Source organism: Hemitrygon akajei, chromosome 21, assembly GCF_048418815.1.
Source record: "Hemitrygon akajei chromosome 21, sHemAka1.3, whole genome shotgun sequence".
Taxonomy (NCBI): Eukaryota; Metazoa; Chordata; class Chondrichthyes; order Myliobatiformes; family Dasyatidae; genus Hemitrygon; species Hemitrygon akajei.
The window spans coordinates 65,109,683-65,131,071 of NC_133144.1; the positions used below are offsets into that span (position 1 = coordinate 65,109,683).

Sequence of the window (21,389 nt, forward strand, 5' to 3'; positions counted from 1 at the left end):
AGTGTGGCACTGTTGATCAGAGATAGTGTCACGGCTGCAGAAAAGGTGGACGCCATGGACAGAGTCTCTGTGGGTGGAAGTTAGGAACAGGAGGGGGGTCAATAACTTTACTGGGTGTTTTTTATAGGCTGCCCAATAGTAACAGGGATATCGAAGAGCAGATAGGGAAACAGATCCTGGAAAGCTGCCATCAATCGACAGGCTATGCCACTTATGGGGTTGTGCAAATATTACTTTTTGTGACTATTGCTGGGTCATTACTGTATGTGCTGTGTGTGTCTCCATGTACTTTGTTTTGCACTTTGACCCCGGAGGAACCTGTTTCGTTTAGCTGTATGCAAGTGTATAGTCGGATGACAATTAAATTTCAACTTAAACTTGAATAGTTTAGTGCAATCAGTTGAGTCAAGTATGTTGTTCTCCTAAGAGATTGTCTATTGGTGATTCTTCATGTGGCTGCAGAGGCCTATCCAGGGTCCTCATACTCTGGTGCAGTCTGGGACTAAGGGCATCCAGCCCTCATAACCCTGCCTCTTTGCCACTTGTTGATGGCCATGGGATCCCTTAATGGAGAATGCCTGTGTGTGACTTGGTTTAATGAGGGTAACATCACACAGTCAGGGTCCTGTGGCATGGAGTGCTAAATGTCACTGCTGCAGCCTTCCTCTACCTTCACCGCTGTGGTGCTCTACCATCATCTTCCACCAGCTCCACCGCTAAGATGTTGGTTGTCTAGAACCTCCCCCTTGCCCTTACAGCCATGGATAACTGTACCAGGAGCTAAACTCAGGATGATGTCTGACTCAGGAAGTCACAAGCCGCTCCACTATGATGAGGTGACGATCCTTGGAGAAGAATGGAATACCGAGCCATTTTGGAGGGGAGTTATCACCACCCTGTTGTGGGTCATCAGTTATCAAGCTGGAAGACAGATTTCCATAATACCATAAGACATTGGAGCCGGATTAGGCCATTTGGCCCATCACATCTGCTCCACCGTTTGATCATGGCTGGTTTATTATCCCTCTCAGCCTCATTAGAGTCATAGAGTCATAGAAAAGTACAGCACAGAAACAGGCCCTTTGGCCCATCTAGCCTTTGGTGAACCATTTAAACTGCCTAGTGCCATCAACCTAACTCTCTATACCCCTACCATCTGTGTATCAATCCAAGCTTCTCTTAAACATTGAAGTGGAGTTTATTTGCATGGGCAGCTCATTCCATATTGTCACAACTCTCTAAATGAAGATGATTCCCCTCATGTTCCCCTTAAACTTTTCGCCCTTCACCCTTACCCATGACCTCTAGTTGTAGTCCCACCCACCCAAATACTGTACATGGTCCATTCTCCTCTCCTATCACATTCCTTCCTCTCCAGCCCTTTCACTTTCCTATCCACCTGGCTTCAACGTTTAAGAGAAGTTTAATAGGTACAAAGATGGTAGAGCTATGGTTGTTGGGAGTAGGCTGTCTAAATGGTTTGGCACAGGCTAGATGGGCTGAATGTCCTGCTTCTGTGCTGTATTTTTCTAGGACTCTGTGACTAATAGGAATTTGCTGTGGTGTGTTGACGAGACAGGAAACAAAAACAACACTTTAAAATTTCAACACTTAAAGAATTATGTAAAAAATAAAATTAGAAGTTAAAGTACAAATATGGAATAAAATGTGCACAAATACATAAATACCAGCATGTATTTACAATGTAAACAGCATTGTAAATAATGCTTCAAAGTGTTTACAATCCAGTGACAGAGTAATAGATAGAGAGGGGTGGGGGCTAACTAGAGTGGTTGATCAGTTTAACTGCCTGAGGGAAGAAATTTTTAAGATGACATAAAGTTTTTGTTTAAGTAGTCCTATAGCGCTTTCCAGAAGGGAGACTTTGGAAAATGCAGTTTGCTGGGTGTTTTGTGTTTGCAATGATTTTTTTCTGTCTGCTTCTTTTGTCCTGGACAGAGACAAGTCCCGGAGTGAGGGTTGACTGCAGCCAATGATCTTTTCTGCTGACCTGACAGTTCACTGTAGTTTTCATATATTGTAAGAGGATGCTGCACCAAAGCAGACAGTGATGGTTGATGTGAGGATGCTCTCTATGATGACGGTGTAGAATTGCACCACTATGGTCAATTCAAACAGCAAGATATAACCCACTACACAGCTGGACAATCAGTGAAAGTTACCGATTTTTACAATATATGCTGAAGGTGATCAAAAACTCTCCTTAAACATGAAGGAAGCATCACAGTAACACCCACAAAATGCTGGAGGAACTCAGCAGGCCAGGCAACATCTATAGAAAAGAGTACAGTCAGTAGCTGAGACCCTTTGGCAGAACCGGAAAAAAGGCTGAGGAGTGGTTTTAAAAGCTGGGAGGAGGGAAGGAGAAACACAAGGTGATAGGTGAAACCTGAAGGGGGAGGGCTGCAGTAAAGAGCTGGGAAGTTGATTGGTGAAAGAGAATCAGGGCTGGTGAAGTGGGGGTGGGGGTCTGATAGAATAGGACAGAAGGCCATGGAAGAAAGAAAAGGGGAGAAGCATCAGTGTGAGGTGATGGGCAGGCAAGTAGATAAGGTGAGGGAGGGAAAAGGAGATGGAGAATGGTGAAGGAGGGCAGGGATCACTTCCAGTAATGTCAACTGTATTCTTTTCCATAGATGTTGCCTGGCCTGCTGAGTTCCTCCAGCATTTTGTGTGTGTTGCTTGAATTTCCAGCATCTGCAGATTTTCTCTTGTTTGTGAAGAATCACAGTGTCTCATAGCTGATACAGTATTCCCTCTTCTGCCTTCTCCCTGTAACCTTCGACACTTGTACTAATCAAGAACTTTTCAACCTCCACTTTAAATATTCCCAATGACTTGGCTTCCACAGCTGCCTGTGGCAACAAATTTCACAGATTCATGACCCGCTAGCTAAAAAAACTTTTCCTAATCTCAGTTCTAAAGGGATGAGTTGACCTGAACTGAACACAATACTCCAAGAGCCCTCTTGAGAAAGTGCCACATTAGTTCTGTAACTCAAGACAATCCCTGAGCCTTGACAGGAGTAACTTCTGGGAAACTACTTTAACCCTTTCCAACTCTATCAGATCTATAGGTGTAATTTTTTATGTGAAATTTCCTGTAATTATAATATATTCTGTATTTTTTTAGAAGCTTCTTAGTTTGTCTGCAGCAGGCGTCATGCCTCTTGAATCTAAGATCCCAGGAGATCTGCAGTTTCTGAGATACTCAAACCACACCATCTGGCACCAACAATCATTCCACGGTCAATGTTACTTAGATTGCATTTTTTAACCATTCTAATGTTTGGTCTGAACAACAACTGAACCTCTTGACTATATGGGAATGCTTTAATGCATTGTGTTGCTGCCACTCAAATATATATATTTCATCTTCATTTATTTTATTTTATTTAAAGATACAGCGTGGAGTAAGCTCGTCTGGCCCTTCGAGCCGCTTTGCCCCAGGAACCCCAACAACCCCAGTTTAACACTAACCTGATCACAGGCCAACTTACAATGACCAATTAACCTACCCGGTACGTCTTTGGACTGTGGGAGGAAACAAGAGCACCTGGGGAAAAGCTACACATTCTCCAGGGAGAATATATGAACTCCTTACAGAGGATGCCAGAACTGAACTCCAAACTCCGCCTAAGACTTATCCATAAGATACGGATGCATAGAGTTGGGGGTGATGAATTAGCATAGAAAGAGGATTGTTTAACCAATAGAAAGCAGAGAGTTGGGATACATGGTTGTTACTCTGGTTGGCAATCAGTGGTGAGCGGTGTGTCACAAAGGTTGGTGCTGGACCCACAATTGTTCATGATAGACATTAAGTGTATCTAAGTTTGCTGATGATACTAAAATTGAGTAGAAAAGCAAATTGTGTAGAAGATATGGAAAGTCTGCAGAGAGATATAGATAGGGTAAGTGAGTGGGCAATGTTGGTAAATGCAAGGGAAGAAAAAATGGAAGAACAGATTTATATTTAAATGGTAAAAAATTGCAGTTGTGCAGAAGGACTTGGGAGTGCTTGTGCATGAATCACAAAAGGTTGGTTTGCAGGTGCAGCAAGCTATCAAGATGGGATGTTGACCTTCATTGCTAAAGGGATTGAATGTAAGAGCAGGGAGGTTATGCTGCCACTGTACAGGATAAATGGGAGGCTGCATCTGGAGTACTGCATGCTGTTTTGGTCTCCTTACTTGAGGAAGGATATACCGGCTTTGGAGGCGGTGCAGAGGAGGTTCACCAGGTTGATTCCAGAGATGAGGGGGTTAGACTATGAAGAGAGATTGAATCACCCGCGACTGTACTCACTGGAATTCAGAAGAATGAGAGGAGTTCTATTAGAAACATATACAATTATGGAAGGGATAGATAAGGTAGAGGCAGGAAAGTTGTTTCCACTCGTAGGTGAGACTGGAACTAGGGGATATAGTGTCAAGGTTCTGGGGAGTAGATTTAGGATGGATTTGAGGAGGAACTGCTTTTCCCAGAGAGTGGTGGATCTGTGGAATTCTCTGCCCAATGAAGCAGTGGAAGCTACCTCAGTAAGTATATTTAAATCAAGGTTGGATAGATTTTTGCATAGAAGGGGAATTAAAGGTTATGGGGAAAAGGCAGGTAGGTGGAGATGAGTCCATGGCCAGATCAGCCATGATCTTATTGAATGACGGAGCAGGCTTGATGAGCCAGATGGTTGACTCCTGCTCCTGGTTCTTATCTTCTTATAGCTCCGATGCCTTGAGCTTTAATAGCGTTGTGCTAACCGCTAGGCTACCGTGGCCCCAAAATGTTCCTAGATCATTACATCAAAGTACAGACCCTTCAGCCCACAATGTTGTGCCAACCTTTTAACCCAATCTATAATCAATCTCTCCTGTATAGCTCTTTGTTTTCCTTATTGTAATTTATAGTATATTTTTATGTATTGCACTGCAAAACAACAAATCTCACCCCGTATGTCAGTGATAATAAAGTTGCCTCTGGCGTGCACAGGGTTCATCAACCCTATCGGGACCTACAGAGCTCAGGGAAGGTAAGTCACAGCCGACTTCAATCGAATCAGAGATAGTTTCACCGGCAGTAGCCTGACTTCACGAGTCTAGATCCAGCTGGTTGAGTTACCAGTGTAAAGATGGACGTTCCAAACACACCCAGAAATGCTTCTTTGTTCTCCCCCCTCCCACCCCCTTCCTTTCCAGTCCTGAAGGATCTCGACATTGATGTTGCCTGACCTGCTGAGTTCCTCCGGCATGTTGTGTACGTTACTCAGAAACACTGGCTCCTTCTAAGGTATCCACTCAACTCTCTTTCCCCACCCAAGTGACGGCTCTGACTTAACCGTGACATTTCCTCTTTTTTTTTGAGTATGTTGTCTCCTGTCCAATGCAAAAAAAAATAGGGGAAATACAACTTATCCTCAGTACAGTAGTGTCGAAACTGTCCAATAACACAGTACTCCTCGGTCATTCCTTTAAAACATGTGATAGGTGTCTCAAATGCACGCTTGTTTAACAACTGACAGAGTATTTGCAGAAAACTTAATCCGAAGAAATAGAACTACGTGAGCATATTTATTACTCTCAATATATTTGATATGAACTTGTCTTGGTGCAAAGGTTGTTTTAACAGAAACAGTATTCAGGGTTGAAAGTAAGTTTGCGGGTAGTGTCAAAGCAACGCCGTCGCCGCTGAGATCCGCTCACGTCCTGAGCTGCGAGCTCTTCCCTCTCTCTCTCTCGTAATCTCGCGTTAGCGGCGCTACATTTGTCCTCTCCTGCTACTGACAGGCGAGTGCACGCGAACCCATTTCCAGGTTTTCCATTTCAACATGGCCACTACCGCAACGTGTACCAGGTTCAGCGAGGAGTACCAGTTATGCGAAGAGCTTGGAAAGTATGCCTTCCTCGCCCTTCCTTCAAATAATCGCCCCGGTTCTTTTGCATTTCAGTCGCTCCACACCCTTTCCCCTGTCTTTCTGCACTACAATCCTGTTTCTCTCTCTCTCTCTTTCTCTCTCCTAGGGGGGCATTTTCCGTTGTTCGCAGATGTGTGAAATTATCCACGGGGCAAGAATATGCCGCGAAGATCATTAACACCAAGAAGCTGTCCGCCAGAGGTGAGTGACCCCGGTGTGTTGAGGGCGTGGGGAAGGGTAGGATAAGGAGGGGGCAAGAAGGTGCAGCGGTTGGAGGTTTCTATGGACTGCAGAATGGGGGCATGTGACAATGAGTGGGGGTCAATGTTGCAGAGGAGTTGGGGCGAACACTCTCTGTAAAAACAACCTTATAATAAATAAAGGGTGATGGCAGACGGGCGCCTGACACGAGAGATACCTCAAATGTATCTGTCCAGCCTTTGAAGCGATGCTTCTGCCTTATATTTTAATTGAAGTGTGAATATCATTTTAATGTTCAGCGCTGTGTGCGGTGGTTTGCATTATATTGGGTTATAGGTTTCGTCTGCCCGGTGTTAAATTATGTCTGGGCGAGTTTTTGATGCGGTGTCCACAGTTATAGCGGCAATTGTAAAACTTTGTATAGGAAAGATGTCTCGTAATAGACAGCCCTTCGGTGTGCGTGTGTGTGTGTGTGTGTGTGTGTGTGTATAGAAAATATGGGTCGAGTAGCCGGATTTGTTTCGTTAGAACTGGAGGAGTGGAATTGGGATTAGTTTAGGGATAAAAGGTTCCCCGCACCAGTTTGTATGTGTGTTGGGAGGAGAGATCCTGCTGTTGGGGTGAGGGTAGGTGCTTGCGAGCTCCGAGATGCACCTAATTGTGGCGTTAAACACATTGGGGGTTTGTTTTGCGCTGTGGTTTTCGGAATAAACCCAAACCTCTGGTCAAACAAAAGAAAATCCAGCTCCTGAGCTAACAAAACCGCCTTTAAATAATTTACAGAGCCCGCAGGAATCAATGGTGACCGGAACTAGGTACATATTTACTGTCAGATGGATTAGTTATGCCAGAATCGTATTGCAGTTTCAACTTTATACACTGTGGTTTCAGTCCAATAAATACTTGCTTTGCAACTTGTATGTATGGTGCATGCCACTTTTTATATGGTACAGTTGTACTTGGGATTGCAGTTGGCACAAACTGAGTCCTGTACACCGAGCTGGTAACGTCTTCCAAAAGAAATCCGCGCATTGCAAGTTTAACCACTGCCCAGGCCAGAGGGGTAGACAACAGACACAATTTTGTGTTGGTGTCAAATAGTAGACGAAACGTCTTAAAGCAGCGTTTTCCACAACTGTCACTGTCTTGGCAAGAAAAAAAACAACAAAAGTTCGATGCGTCGCGGAAATCAGCCACTTGACAAGTGGTTATTGTCCGGAGTAGCAGTGTTCAACTATTAAAGTGACCTCGATACACCTTTAGAGCAATGTTTTGGTTTTTAAGATGCGTGGGACTGTGAAGTAAAGGTCAGAGACATTTCTCTCTTTAATGTGTGTAGCCTCACTGATTTGGGGTATGAGGTTGCGTTAGGGGGGAAAGAGGGGAGATCAATTCTCTGGCTGTTTGGGAGGGAGGGGGTCACTTCAGCCGCAATGCAGGTGTCGGTTGTACATCAGGGAGGGGTCAGTGAATTATTGGTGTGACTCTGTCAAAAAAAATAAGAGAACATATTTGCGAAAAGGAGCCCCGAGTTGCAGCGTTGCATTTTGCAGTGTAATAAATTAACAAAAGATATGCCGCGTGTCTCTTTCTTATCCTCCAATCTTTCGGCCTCAGGTGATGAATCACACTGTCCACATCTAAATCACGCACTTGCTGCGACACAGCCGGCTATTTTTAGTCCTGTCTTCCCGGCTATTTTGTTCAGCCGGGCCACAAGCTGTAAATGTCATTCGCAGGCTTCGCTCTATCTTGTGCGCGCCACGTTTGCAGTGAGGTGTCATTGTCTTTCATTCTCTTTAAGGAAAGAACGGCTTAGATTTCAAATATTTTTAATGAAATGTTGCCTTTTTCTGAAATGGGCTCTTTGTATTAAAGTGGCGTGGTTGGTCACCTCCTCTCTTCCCTCCAGCTGCTCTCACTGCTCTTCAGAAAATGCTGGTTTAATGTCAAATGCTAGATGGCATGAGTTGGGAGATGCAGGCAGGGACTGACTTCCTGGCGTTTTCTGTGTGAGCAAGTGTTTTTATTCACCCTCGAGGTAATATTAAAATACAACGGTAGGGGGCACGCTTCTCGTCCATCACAGTTTTATAAGGGTAGCGCGCTGCGTTGCCTTCTGGCACTTTTGTGTAATAGTGTTTGTTTAAAGAGTATTTTAAAAAATATATTGCAAACGCATCTGTGTGTTTCAGCATCTGGAAGTAATCCCCGCAGCTTTTTTTTCCAAGTAGCTAAAGCCATTTCAGGATTAGCGTAGATCCACTTTACAAGTCCGGTGTGCATTGTTAACCTTTTAAAATTCCCCACTTGATTTTTTTTTACACCATCTGCAGTGCTGTGTTTTGGCAGAATACTTGTTAGGCAAGGTCAGGCAAAGTGGTCTGCACCGGGTTTTTTGTTTCTTCGGCTGAGAGGCAGCTCAGTGCGGCGAACCTGGATCTCTGTACATGGTGCAATGCACAAGCTACCAGCCACTAGCTACCAAAGCTACTGCTGCATATCCACCTCTCTGGTTCTTCCCTTGCCTTCTGTCCAGTTGTGGCAGCTGCCTGTCATGATTGGTGTAAGGTGGGCAGACCCATTCAAGTTTATTGTTACCAGAATTCATATCCAAGGCAGAAATACCAAGACAATTAGCTTTTTAGAGATACAGCATGGTATCTGGCTCAACAAGCCTGTGCTGCTGGATTACACCAATGCCAGAATCAGAAACAGGTTTATGATTACTGACCTGAGGAGCCCAAGGTTCCCCACCACTAGATTCATGAACAGTTGTTACCCTTAAACATCAGGCTTCTGAATGAGCGTGGAAAACTTCACTCAGTTCAACATCAAACTGATTCCACAATCTATGGACTCTATAACTCATTTCTCAAAATTATTTAATACTTATTTATTGTTATTGTTTTGATTTTATTTTTGCCTTTGCATGATTTGTTGTCTTGCACCTTGGTTGTTTGTCCGGAGTCCTGAAGAAACGTCTCGGCCTGAAACATTGATTGTTTATTCCTTTCCGTAGACTCTGCCTGACCTGCCGAGTTCCTCCAGCCATCTGTGTATGCTACTCTGGTTGTTTGTCCATCTTTGTGCACAGTTTATCATTGGTTCTATTGTGTTTCTTTGTATCTACTGTGAATGGCTGAAAGAAAGTGAATCTCGGGGTAGTTTATGGTGACATATATATACTTTGATAATAAATTTATTTTGAAAAATAACTGTTGACACCTCGCTGCTGCAGCCTTCCTCCAGCTCCACCATTGAGGTTTTGTTTGGATCTCTGTTTGTGTGGAACCTCCCCCCCCCGTTGTCCTGACCGCCATGGGTGACCCTAGTAGGCACTAAGCCCCAGATGGCATTGCTTTCGGGATCTCAGGACCACACAAGCCTCCCCACCATGACAAAATGACGATCCTCAGAGAAGGCCATCACGTGACCCCGTTTATGTCTGTAATTAGAATTCTTTGTGGAGGGAGTGCAGTTTCTAAGACATTAACTGGATACCTTATCTGCTCTGTTGGGTGGATGCAAAAGATCCCATGGTGGGAGAGCGGGGTGGGGGGGGGGGCAGTTCCCCTGAGGTTTTATTGGACTGATAGTTAACTCTCAGTCTGCAACACTAAAGAGTAAAGCCTTCTGTCTGTTTGTCGCTGTTCTTTGAGGATTTTCAGTATAGAAATTGTCTGTCACATCTCCTACAATATTGACTGCACATCAAAAGTACTTAATTGTTTCTGGCAGAGCCCTTGACCAGGGACCATCACTGTATGAGTCTTTGAATCTTGCTTATTGTGCAGGCTCCCTGACAGAGAAACACTTCATACGAGGGGTGGAAGCTTTCCTTTGGGGCTTAGGTTTGTATTTTTCCATCTGGGAATCAGATATTTTACGGTTTGAGAGTGTGGACTGAAGATCTCCCAGTGTCTGTTTAACTAAAACATCCTGGCTGAATGCACCACAGCTTGGCAATGGCAACTGCCCTGCCCCTGACCACAAACAGCAGCGAGTTGTGGACACAGCTCAGCACATCATTGAAAACTACCTTCCCTCCACGGACACTGTCTGCACTTCTCGGTACCTCAGGAAAGCTGCCGGTATAGCCAAGGACCCCACCCTCCCCGGGCGTTCTCCCTTCTCCCCTCTCCCATCACACAGAAGATACAAAGGCCTGGAAGCGCCTACCTCCAGGATCAACGACAGCTTCTACCCTACTATTGGACATTCCCCCCAGTACGATATGATGGACTCCTGACTTCACAATCTACCCTTCACTTTATTGTCTGTCTGAACTGCACTTTCTCTGCAACTGTAACACTTTATTCTGCATTCTGTTGTTGTTTTCCCTTGTACTACCTCAATGCACTGTACTGCATTGTTGACAGTAGTGCCTTTAAGCCAAGTCGTAGGTCTCTTGTGGCAAAGATGGAGAAGATCCACGGTCTTCCCTGCTCTCTTTGTTCTGTGGATAAATATTAAGTCTATTCATTTTGTCACATTTATTAAAGTTTGATTATTGATGTTTGTGCATGTGACTGTTCTGCTAATTGTTGATTTCTCATGGCTGTTTGCACGATTGTCTTGTAAATTGTCGGTTGCTGTTGTGTTGTCTGTTATGGTATTGTATGCTTGGCACTGAACCACAGCCAATTCTGGTAATAAATTGATTCTGGTGGGTGCAGCATAATGAAATTAGCAGCGGTTGTGTTCAGGAGCAAATTGTTCAGTTTAGGGCTAGTGGAAATCTTTGTAACCATAAATAAGATAGCATCATTAAACATATTGTTCCTGTGGCTGTAAGCTCATAAACCAAATTACTTGCTTTTCTTTAAGGGCTGGTACTTGTTACTGTTCTGTGAAAGCTTGACTTCATAGCGTCTTTTGCCGAGTGTCGTCGTGGCCCTAACCCGAGCTTTGTTTCCAAGACCCAGAGCATTAAATGCTGCAGTTTTCACGTTATCTGCTGGAATTCGATGCAGTCCATTAAAATCTCTGCACAGAATTCTACATGTGGCTCTTGGCACTCTTCCCAGTTTGTTTCACCTGCAAACCATGAGCTAGTCAAACCTATTCAGCCAGCTTCAATATTTCATAATACTTGGAAAAACCGAATTTGAACTCGGCACAAAAACAAGCCCTTTGGCCCACTGAGCCACTTTGTCTAATCCTATCTTAATCTCATTTTTTTCTCTGTTCTGTCCAATGTCCCTGTGATTTTTCCTCTTCCCATATGCTAAAGGCAATTTGCAATGTTTAAATTGGGCCAAATAACCCAATGGTCTGTATGCTTCTGAGATTTATTGATTTATTTAAAGATACAGTGTGGAACAGACCCATCTGGCCCAATGAGCCTCACAACCCAGCAATCCACCTATTGCTAGCCTGATCATGGGCTAGTGATACATCTCAAAAATAAAGGAGACATTGGCTCACTAATCCACCTGACAAAGGTGTACAGCAGAGACATCGGGATGTCATTTGGACTGGAAAATGTAGTGAAAAGAAACAAACTTATCAAGACTGAAGAAGTTGATTTGCCTGAAGGCCACATACCAGGCGTACAGGACATGGAAGCCACAACGAAGACACAAGGAAAGCTGCAACATCCAAGTAGCTCCGAAGAGTGAGACAGGTCCTAAAGAGTCAGCTGAATGGGAAGAACAAGATCAGAGCCATCAACACATTCACCTTACCACCTCCCAGTCATCAGATACCCAGCCACAGTAGTGTGCTGGCCAAGGAATGAACTGGAAGCTGTTGATATCAAGACCTGGAAACTACTAACAGCACATGGAGGATTCCCTCCAAAGTCCTGTACACCCACTGGAATAAAGGAGGACGGGGACTTGTAAGTGTCAAGGCCACAGTCCTGGAAGAAGTGCAAAACATCCATGAATGTGTCAGGAAGATGGCCCCTAAGGGTGACCTGCTAGGAGAGTACCTCAGACAGCAGGCAGGGGATATGGAAATGGAAGTGGGTGAAGCAGAGCCAGAGGACCAGAGGCCATGGCAGGACAAGCCACTGCACGGGGTGTACCATCGCCAGATATCAGAGGGAGCTGACATAAGAAAGTCCTACCAATGGCTGGAACAAGAACAGATGCTGAGCACAAGAGCAATAAAAGCAGAGGTCTCTCACTACCAGACAAGACCTAGAATGCAGATCGTACAAGGAATCCACTGAAACCATAAAGCACATAGAAGCAGCATTCAAGATGCAGGCAGGGACAGCATACACTGAATGGCACAACCAAGTTGCAGGAATTGTATACAGATCATCTGCACTGATTATGGATTGGACACTCCTAAGTCCAAATAGGAAGCACCTGAGAAGATAGTGGAGAATGACGGAGCTAAGATCCTCTGGGGGGGGGGGGGGGGGAAGAGGTAGTGTTCATGGAACTGAAGCTCTTTACAGATGGCGCCAAATTAAACTCTGAACTCCGGAACGCTCCAAGCAGTTAATTGGAAACTATTCCAACTATGCTCCATGCGATGTGAGAGGAAACCAGAGCACCCAGAGGAAAACGCAGTCCGCCACAGGAAACACGTGCAAATTCCACACCTGATGTCAGGATTGAACCTGTGACTTTGGTACTATGAGGCAGTGATTCTGTGAGCTGGGCCACTTTAGAGAGGTAAGGTTTCATAATTAGCAAAGTCTGATTTTGATATCTCTGAAGGATTCCACAGCGATCCTGTTACCTCAGCCATACGATCTTTGTCAATGCAGATATGGAATTCTAGTAGTAAAATCCAAAGTTCATACAGAACACTGAGGTTCATTTCCTTGCAGGCATTTACAAGAGAATAAAGAAATGCTATGTAAATTATAAATAGCAAAGACTGACAAGCAACCAATGTACAAAAGAAGATACACCATGTAAATAACAAAAAAAAGGTAAATAGATAATAGCGAGAGCATGAATTGTAGAGTCTTTGGAAGTGTGTCCATAGTTGTGAAACAGTTCAGTGTTGAGATGAGTGAAGTTATCCTCCTTGGTTCAGAAGCCTGATAGTTGTAGGATAATAACAGTTCCTGAACCTGGTGGCTTTTGTACCTCCCACCCGATGGCAGCAGTGAAAAGAGAACATGACGTGGATGGTGGGGGTCCTTGATGATTGATGCTGCTTTAGGCCAGAAGATGTAGGAGGAGAATTAGGCCATTTAGCCCATCAAGTCTGCTCCACCATCCCATCACGGCTGATTTGTACTCCTCCCCTCCCACCCCATTCTCCTGCCTTCTCCTTGTAACCTTTGACTAATCAAGAACCTATCAGCCTCTGCATTAAATATTCCCAATGACTTGGTTTCTCCAGCCATTTGAGATAATGAATTTCACAGATTCACCATCGTCTGTTGAAAGAAATTCCTTCTCATCTCTGTTTTAAATGGATGTCCTTGTATTCTGAGGCTGTGCCGTCTGCTCCTAGATTCCCCCACTAGAGGAAACATCCTTTCCATGTTTACTCCTTTCAATATTCAAGAAGATCCCCCTTCATTCCAATGAAACCTAATATTATGAATGGCTGTGATGTTTCACTCCCAGATGAGCTCAATGCCTTTTATGCACACTTTGAAAGGAGCACAAAACTATACCTGTGCGAATCCCTGCAGCATCCGGTGACCCTGTGATCTCTAGCACAGAGGTTAATGTCAGAACATCTTCCAAGAGGGTGAACCCTCGCTAGGCGGCAGGACCCGATGGCTTATCTGGTAGGGCTCTGAAAACCTATGCCAAACAACTGGTGGGAGTGTTCAGGACATTTTCAATCTCTCACTGCTCCAGTCAGAGGTTCTCACCTGCTTCAAAAGGACGACAATCATACCAGTGGCCATGAAGAGCAGGGTGAGCTGCCTCAAGAACTGTCACCCAGTGGTACTCACATCTACTGTGATGAAGTGCTTTGAGGGGTTGGTGATGGCTGGAATCAGCTCCTGCCTAAGCAGGTATCTGGATCCACTGTAATTTGCTTATCACCACAATAGGTCTACAGCAGATGCAAATCTCACTGGTTCTCCGCTCAGCCTGGATCATCTAGACAACAGTAATGCTTGTGTCAGTCTGCAGTTTCTTGACTACAGCTCAGCATTCAACACAATCATACCCTCAGTTCCAATCAACAAGCTCCAAAACCTGGGCATCTGTACCTCCCTCTGCAACTGGATCCTTGACTTCCTCACCGGGAGACCACAGTCATATAGAGTTATACAGAAGTACAGTACAGAAACAGGCCCTTCAGCCCAACTAGTTCATACCAACCCATTTAAACTGCCTACTCCCATTGAGCTGCACAAAGACACTAGCCCTTCATACGCCTACCATCCATGTTCTCTTAAATGTTGAAATCAAGCTCACATGCACCACTTGTGATTGCAGCTCATTCCATTTGTGTGGATTGGAGGTAACATCTCCTCGCTGACAATCACCGATGGCGCACCTCAAGGATGCGTACTTAGCCCACTGCTCTACTCTCTCTACACCCATGATTGTGTGGCCCGGCACAGCACAAGTGCCATCTATAAATTTGCCAAGGACACAACTATTGTTGGTAGAATTTCAGATAGTAGCAAGGTGTTGTACAGGAGTACCTTCCACACTATCCACAACTCCACCAATCTTTATGTCATCTGAAAACTTAGTAACGTACCCTTCCAGTTCCTCATCCAAGCCATTTATAAAAATGACAAGAGGGGGAGAACAGATCCCTGCGGAACACCACTGGTCGCTGACCTCCAGGCAGAATATACTCTGTTACCACCCTTTGTCATCTGTGGGCAATTCTGAATTTATACACTCAACATCAGAGGGATAGGTGAGTGGTAAAGGGGCGAATAAAGTGAGAAACTGTGAGTGATACCTGTATTTATTTGGCAATTTATTCTGCATCCTGTCATTGTTTAACGGGATGCTACCTCAATGCACTGACTGGTGTAACGAATTGATCTCTATGCACAGTATGCAAGACAAGCTTTTCACTGTACTGCAGTAGAGGTGACAATAATAGGCATTCTAATTAATTTACGAAGGCCCAGGATGCAGTTAGTGAAATCTTCCCTCTTTTAGTTAAAAAGCTTTTAGATTTCTCTTCAGTGATACTAACTAAAATTTCTCAAGAAATCCATATTTTAGTAAGTCTATTTTGTGCCTGGTAGTTTTATCTTTCTTGAGATCATTGTATTTGATCAAGCGATTCATTCTAATTAGCATTCTCAGGCTGTCTGAGTGAGTTAGTAGAGGCTGCTAACTCTGTCTTGCATACATTCTTTTCCATTTGTCCACAGCAGACTGTTTCCTGTCTTTTGAGTACAGTATCTGGCTTTGTTTGGCTTGTTAGATACATTTAATTCATTAAAGGGCCACACCTTGTTGAATGAGCCAACCTGTTTCTCTTGCTGTAGTCAGAACTGGTTGGGTACTTGAGGGAGCGAGTAATGTTATTGTCACAAGATGCTGAGGCTTATTTCAGACACTGAATCAAGATCAGGTTTAATATCACTGATACATGTCATGACATTTTTTGTTTTGCAGCAGCAGTATAGTGTAATACAGAAAAAAAACTGAATTACAATAAGAAACGCATAAAAAAATTAAATAAGTAGTGCAAAGAGAGCAAAGATGGTAAGATAATGTTCACAGGTTGGTTCATTGTCTGTTCAGAAAACTGATAGCAGAGTTTTTAAAATGCTGACTGTGTGTCTTCAGACTCCTGTAGCTCCTCCTAGATGATAGCAATGAGAAGAGGGTTTGTCCTGGGTGATGCTGCCTTTTTGAGGCATCGCCTTTTGAAGATGTCCTTGATGTGGGGGTGTGGGGGGGGGGGAAGAGGCTTGTGCCCATGATGGAGCTGGTGGAGCTTGCAACTTTCTGCAGCTTTTTACGATCTGGTGCAGTGACCTCTCCCTACCAGGCAGTGATATGGCCAGTTGGAATGTTCTCCATGGTGTTTCTGTAGAAATTTGCTTGAGTCTTTGATGACATAAATCTCCTCAAGCTCCTAAATAGGTATAGCCATTTAAATACCTTCTTTGTAATTGCATCAATATGTTTGGCCCCAGATAGCTCTTCAGAGATGTTGACAACCAGAAACTCACCCTTTCCACTGTGATCTGACTATGAGGCCTGGTGAATGTTCCCTACCTGAAGTCCACAATCAATTTTTTGGTCTTGCTGACGTTGAGTACAAGCTTGTTGTTGTGACGACACTCAAGCTGCTGATCTATCTTGCTCCAGTACACTTCCTCATCAGCATCTGAGGTTCTGCCAACAACAGTTCTGTTTTCAGAAAATTTATTGACGATGTTTAGGCTATGCTGAGCCATACAGTCGTGGATGTGGAAAGGGTAGAGGAGTGGGCTAAACGTGCATCCTCGAGGTTCACCTACATTGATTGTCAGTGAGGAGGAGAGGTTACTTTTGATCTGCAGTGACTGCAGTCTTCTGGTGAGGAAGTCAAGGATCCAGTTGTGGCACGATAAACCTTCAATTTACAGCTCGCTCCCAAATAGAACTCTCTTCCTTTAATCAAGCATTGGCTGAACATTCATTTGAGAAAACGATTGTAAGGATAGGGAGAAACATTTCCTTAGGTTCAAGTCAAGCTCAAGATTCAAGTTTGTTTATCACGTGAACATGGAAACGCAAGGTGAAATGTGCCATTTGTGTTCAGAACCAACGCACACTCGGGTGCAAGTGTCGCTACCCATTCCAGTGCCAACACAGCATTCTCACAGTGCTCAACAGAACAACACAAAACACAACAACTAGCAAACTAAGCCCCATTCCTCCCTCCTTCCCAAGCAGATGCACAGTCATTTAACCCTAGGGCAGGCCACTAGCATCCAGCCTGTGGACTCGGCTCTGGCCAAAGGGCCTCAATGTTCGAACTTCAAATTTGTCGTCAGGTGTGCATCTGATCAATATCCCTTTGTAACCTGTGACAACCTTCCACACTATCCACAACTCCACCAATCTTTGAGTCATCTGAAAACTTACTAACATACCCTTCCAGTTCCTCATCCAAGTCATTTATAAAAATGACAAGGTGGGAGAACAGATCCCTGCAGAACACCATTGGTCACTGACCTTCAGGCAGAATATACTCTATACCCTTTGTCATCTGTGGGCAATTCTGAATCTATGCAGTGGATCCCATGTCTCCTGACCTTCTGAATGAACCTGCCTTGTCAAATGTCTTACTAAAATCCATATCCACGCATCCTCTGCTCTACCTTCATCAATATATTTTGTCACTTCCTCAAAGATTTCAGTCAGGCTCATGAAGCACAACCTGCCCTTCAAAGCCATGACTACCCCTAATCAGACTGTGCTTCCCCAAATGCTTGAAAATCCCTGTCTGTAAGAATCGTCTCCAATAATTTGCCCACCACTGACGTAATACTCAGTGGTCTATAATTCTCAGGATTATCCAGACTATGTTGAAAAAAGGAATAACATTTGGTACAATTCAATCCCTTTATCTGTAACTGTAACACTTCTATTCCGAGTTATGTTATTGTTTTCCCTTGTGCTACCGCAGTGTATTGATGCGATGAAATGACATGTGTGGCTGGCAAGCAAAACCAAGTTTTCCCACTGCAGCTCAAGCACATGTGATAATTGAGGGCCCTCCGTTGTTTGACCGTGGATGTTGTATCCGAGCTGTTTACGTTTGATACACAAGCCAGGGCAGTGCAAGCTGTTGCCCATGTGGCAAGCTTCCCCTCTCCATGTTGAATCCAAAGGAACAGTAGAGACTGATACAATTTGGTACCAACAGCATCGCAGGAGTTACCGGTCAGTGTTGAACTCAACATAGAGACAACTTAGAGACTTCATCTCTGGGTTTTTAATCTGGTTTACCCCTGAAGCCTCCCTCATGAGTGGGTATTGCTGCAAGGCAGTGGAGGTTCGAGATCAGAGTTTTCCTTCTCCTAGATGAGCCCCATCTGCCTGAAGCAGCTGGTTTTAAGACACCAGTAACCTGCTTTTGCCCCTTCGCTTGTCATTAGAAACAGTTCCACATTGCTTAGTAGCTGAACCAGACATGAAGGCTTTGAGCTGGACTTGGTTGTCAGAGGCATGCCATTGGGAGCTTTTAATAGGTAATGGGAGCTTCTTCCCACTAACTCCCCCTCCCCCCAGCTATAACAGCCTGAAGGAAGGAACATGTGACAATAATAAACCAATTTACAAACATTGACGTTAGAACATGCAGATAATCTATGTTTCTTCCATGTTGATAGATTAACTATTAACCAGAAAACTGAAGAGCACACTTTGTTCAAGTTTTGCTTTGGGCTCTTTCATGTTTACACAAGAGGCTTATGTCGCAGCTAAAACTCACTACAGTCAGCAATGCCGCACATCCTCTGTATTGCGTTGGAATCAGCTTGGGTCTTCAGGCACAGATCTGTGGAGTGGGGCTCGAACGCACAATCTGCAAGGCTACCCACCGAGCTACAGCTTCATGGATCAGTTCTATTCACCGTATATGTTTACACATATTGGCACGACACGCAACAAACAGCATTCAGCAACTGCACCAAATAGGAATTTATATAAAAAAATAGAGTTAGAAGTACAGATATGGAATAAAATGTACCTAAATACCAGCATGTATTTACAATGTAAACACCATTATTGGAAGTGGTTTAAAGCTTTTACAGTGCAGTGAGTAGGGTAATAGATAGAGGGGGTGGGGCTAACTAGAATGGTTGATCAGATTCACTGTGTGGGTGAAGAAACTTTAAAGATGGATGAAGTTTTTGTTTTAATAGTCTGACAGCACTTTCCAGAAGGGAGATTTTTCCTGCCAGTTTCTTTGTCCCGGACACAGACAAGTCCTGCAGCGATGATAAAATGCAGCCAATGACCTTTTCTGCTGACCTGACAGTTTGGCATAGTTTATGTATACTGTGAAAAGATGTTGCACCAAACTAACACTTTCCTTCCAGTCCTGGTGAAGGGTCTTGGTCAAAAATATAGACTGTTTAGACTCCTCCACAGATGCTGCCTGACCTGCTGAGTTTCTCCAGTATTTTGTGTGTGTTGCTGTAGATTTCCAGCATCTGCAGATTCTGTTATGTTTATCTGATACTGTTGTCTGCTCTTTAAGTGCTGTGTTGTGATTTGTGGTTGCAAAGATCCGATAGAACTCCTTTTCTCACAATATGATTTTCAGTGTGTTTGTTCAAGGCATATGTCACTGGCAAGGTCAGAATTAATGATCACTCTCCTTGTCTCTGAATAAGCAGAGTTAAGTCTTTGCTGAAGTGCTGGCAAATGGGTGGTTGACACAGGTATCCAACACACTGTTAGTCAAGAATATGGGTTTAGATTCAGCAATGAAGATGGAAAGAACACACAATATTATAGTATAGGAACAGGCCCTTCAGCCCATAATGTTGTACCAAATTAATTAAACTAGCCCTTGATGAAGTATCTCGGCTTGAAACATCAGCTTTTTATTCTTCTTCATAGATGCTGCCTGATCTGCTGATCTCCTCCAGCACTTTGTGTGTGTTGCTGTGGATTACTGGCATCTGCAGAATCTTGTGTTTGAGATCTACTTGGAATTGATTTATTATTGTCACGTGGACCCTGGTGACCACAGTAACACCTAGAAAAGGAATGGGGAAGAGGGAAGAAGCTAGAAGCCAGACAAACTTTATTTGTCACATGAACACCAAAACATTGCAATACATATTGACATGGACCCCACACCACCTTATTCTGGTTTCTGCCCCCTTCCTTTCCAGTCCTGCGGAGTTCTTCCAGCATTTTATGTGTGTATGTTGTTCTGGATTTCCAGCATCTGCAGAATCTCTTGTGTGTATGATAAGCTAGTCCCCTTTGTCTATGCAGTCATATCCCTGCATTTGTTATTAATTCAGAAATCCAGCATAGCAACAGGCCCTTCTGGCCCAATGAGCCTGTTTACACCCGTGTGACCAATTAACCTCCCAACTTGAACGTCTTTAGAATGTGGGAGAAAACCTACATACAAACTCCATACAGACAGTGATGGGAATCGAACCTGAGTCACTGGCGTGTAATAGTGTTTCTCGAATTGCTACACTGTCACGACACCCCATTTTCTGAACGTTCAGGAGCCTATCCACAAGCCTCTTAAACATCCCTGCTGCCGTATCTGCCACCCCTGGCAGCACATTCCAGGAACGCCCTGCTCTGCATTTTTTAACACCCCCCCCCATCCTTTGAGCATACCCTCCTCTCACCTTAAATGCAGGTCCTGTAGTGTTCAGCATTTGGACCCAGCCTTTAAAGGTGATATAATGCCAAGTCAGCAATGTGTGTGACGGGGAGGGGAGCTTCCAAGTTGTCACGTTCCCTCACATCTCCTTTGGTCGTTCCTTGTACAGTAGGTGACACCAGTCTTGGGACTTGACAAGAGTTTATGATGCAGTTTTTCTTTGATAGTACACACTGCATCCCCACTGTAATGATAGTGGAGTTACTGACAGTTTAAGATGTTTAAAATGCACTGTTGAAATAGAGTGTAAAATTGTTATTTTAATTGTAGTTTAACTTTTCCTATTCTGGCGTGTAAGGGATAATAAATTGGCCATGGTTGAATGACAGAGCAGACTCAGTGGGCCGAATAGCCTAATTCAGCTCTAGAGGTGATCAAATGACCATGTCTTCCTGTTATAAGACATGGTCTTATAATCACCTCTAGATGTGTAATTGTTCAAGTGAATTTTGCAGTAATCCTACATTCTGTACTTTTTTCTCCAGCTGGTATCACCCCTCCTCTCGTATCTTCACTTAGAGGCCATCTTATTGGGTAACTCCTGTACCTGATAAAGTGGCCATTGAGTGTATGTAGTCTCCTGCTGCAATAGACCATTCACTTCAGTGTTCGAAGTGTTGAGCATTCAGAGATATTCTTCTGCGCACCACTGTTGTAACACGTGATTATTTGAATTACTGTCACCTTCCTGTCAACTTGAAACATTCTGGCCATTCTCTGCTGACCTCTCTCATTAACAAGGCGTTTTTGCCCCAGAACTGTTGCTCACTGTATGTTTTTTTGTGTTTTGCACCATTCTCTTTAAACCCTAGAGACTGTCATGAGTGAAAATCCCAGGAGATCAGCCCTTTCTAAGATACTCAAATCACCCAGTCTGGCACCTACAATCATTCCACGGTTAAAGTCACTTAGATCACATTTCCTCTCCATTCTGATGCTTGGTCTGAACAACTGATCCTCTTGACCATGTCTGCATGCTTTTG

General features: G+C 44.0%; 1 protein-coding gene across 6 annotated transcripts in view; it reads left to right on the forward strand.

Annotated features, from left to right (window-relative positions):
- Positions 1-5,757: 5,757 nt before the first annotated feature.
- Positions 5,758-21,389, forward strand: part of camk2g2 (calcium/calmodulin-dependent protein kinase (CaM kinase) II gamma 2) — a 450,178-nt gene continuing 434,546 nt past the window's right edge. For all 6 annotated transcript variants that reach the window (XM_073025628.1, XM_073025630.1, XM_073025629.1 and 3 more), the window contains exons 1-2: positions 5,758-5,909; positions 6,038-6,132. In XM_073025628.1, coding sequence (XP_072881729.1) covers positions 5,845-5,909; positions 6,038-6,132 — 160 coding nt within the window. In that variant the 5' untranslated portion in view covers positions 5,758-5,844. The remainder of the gene's footprint in view (positions 5,910-6,037; positions 6,133-21,389) is intronic.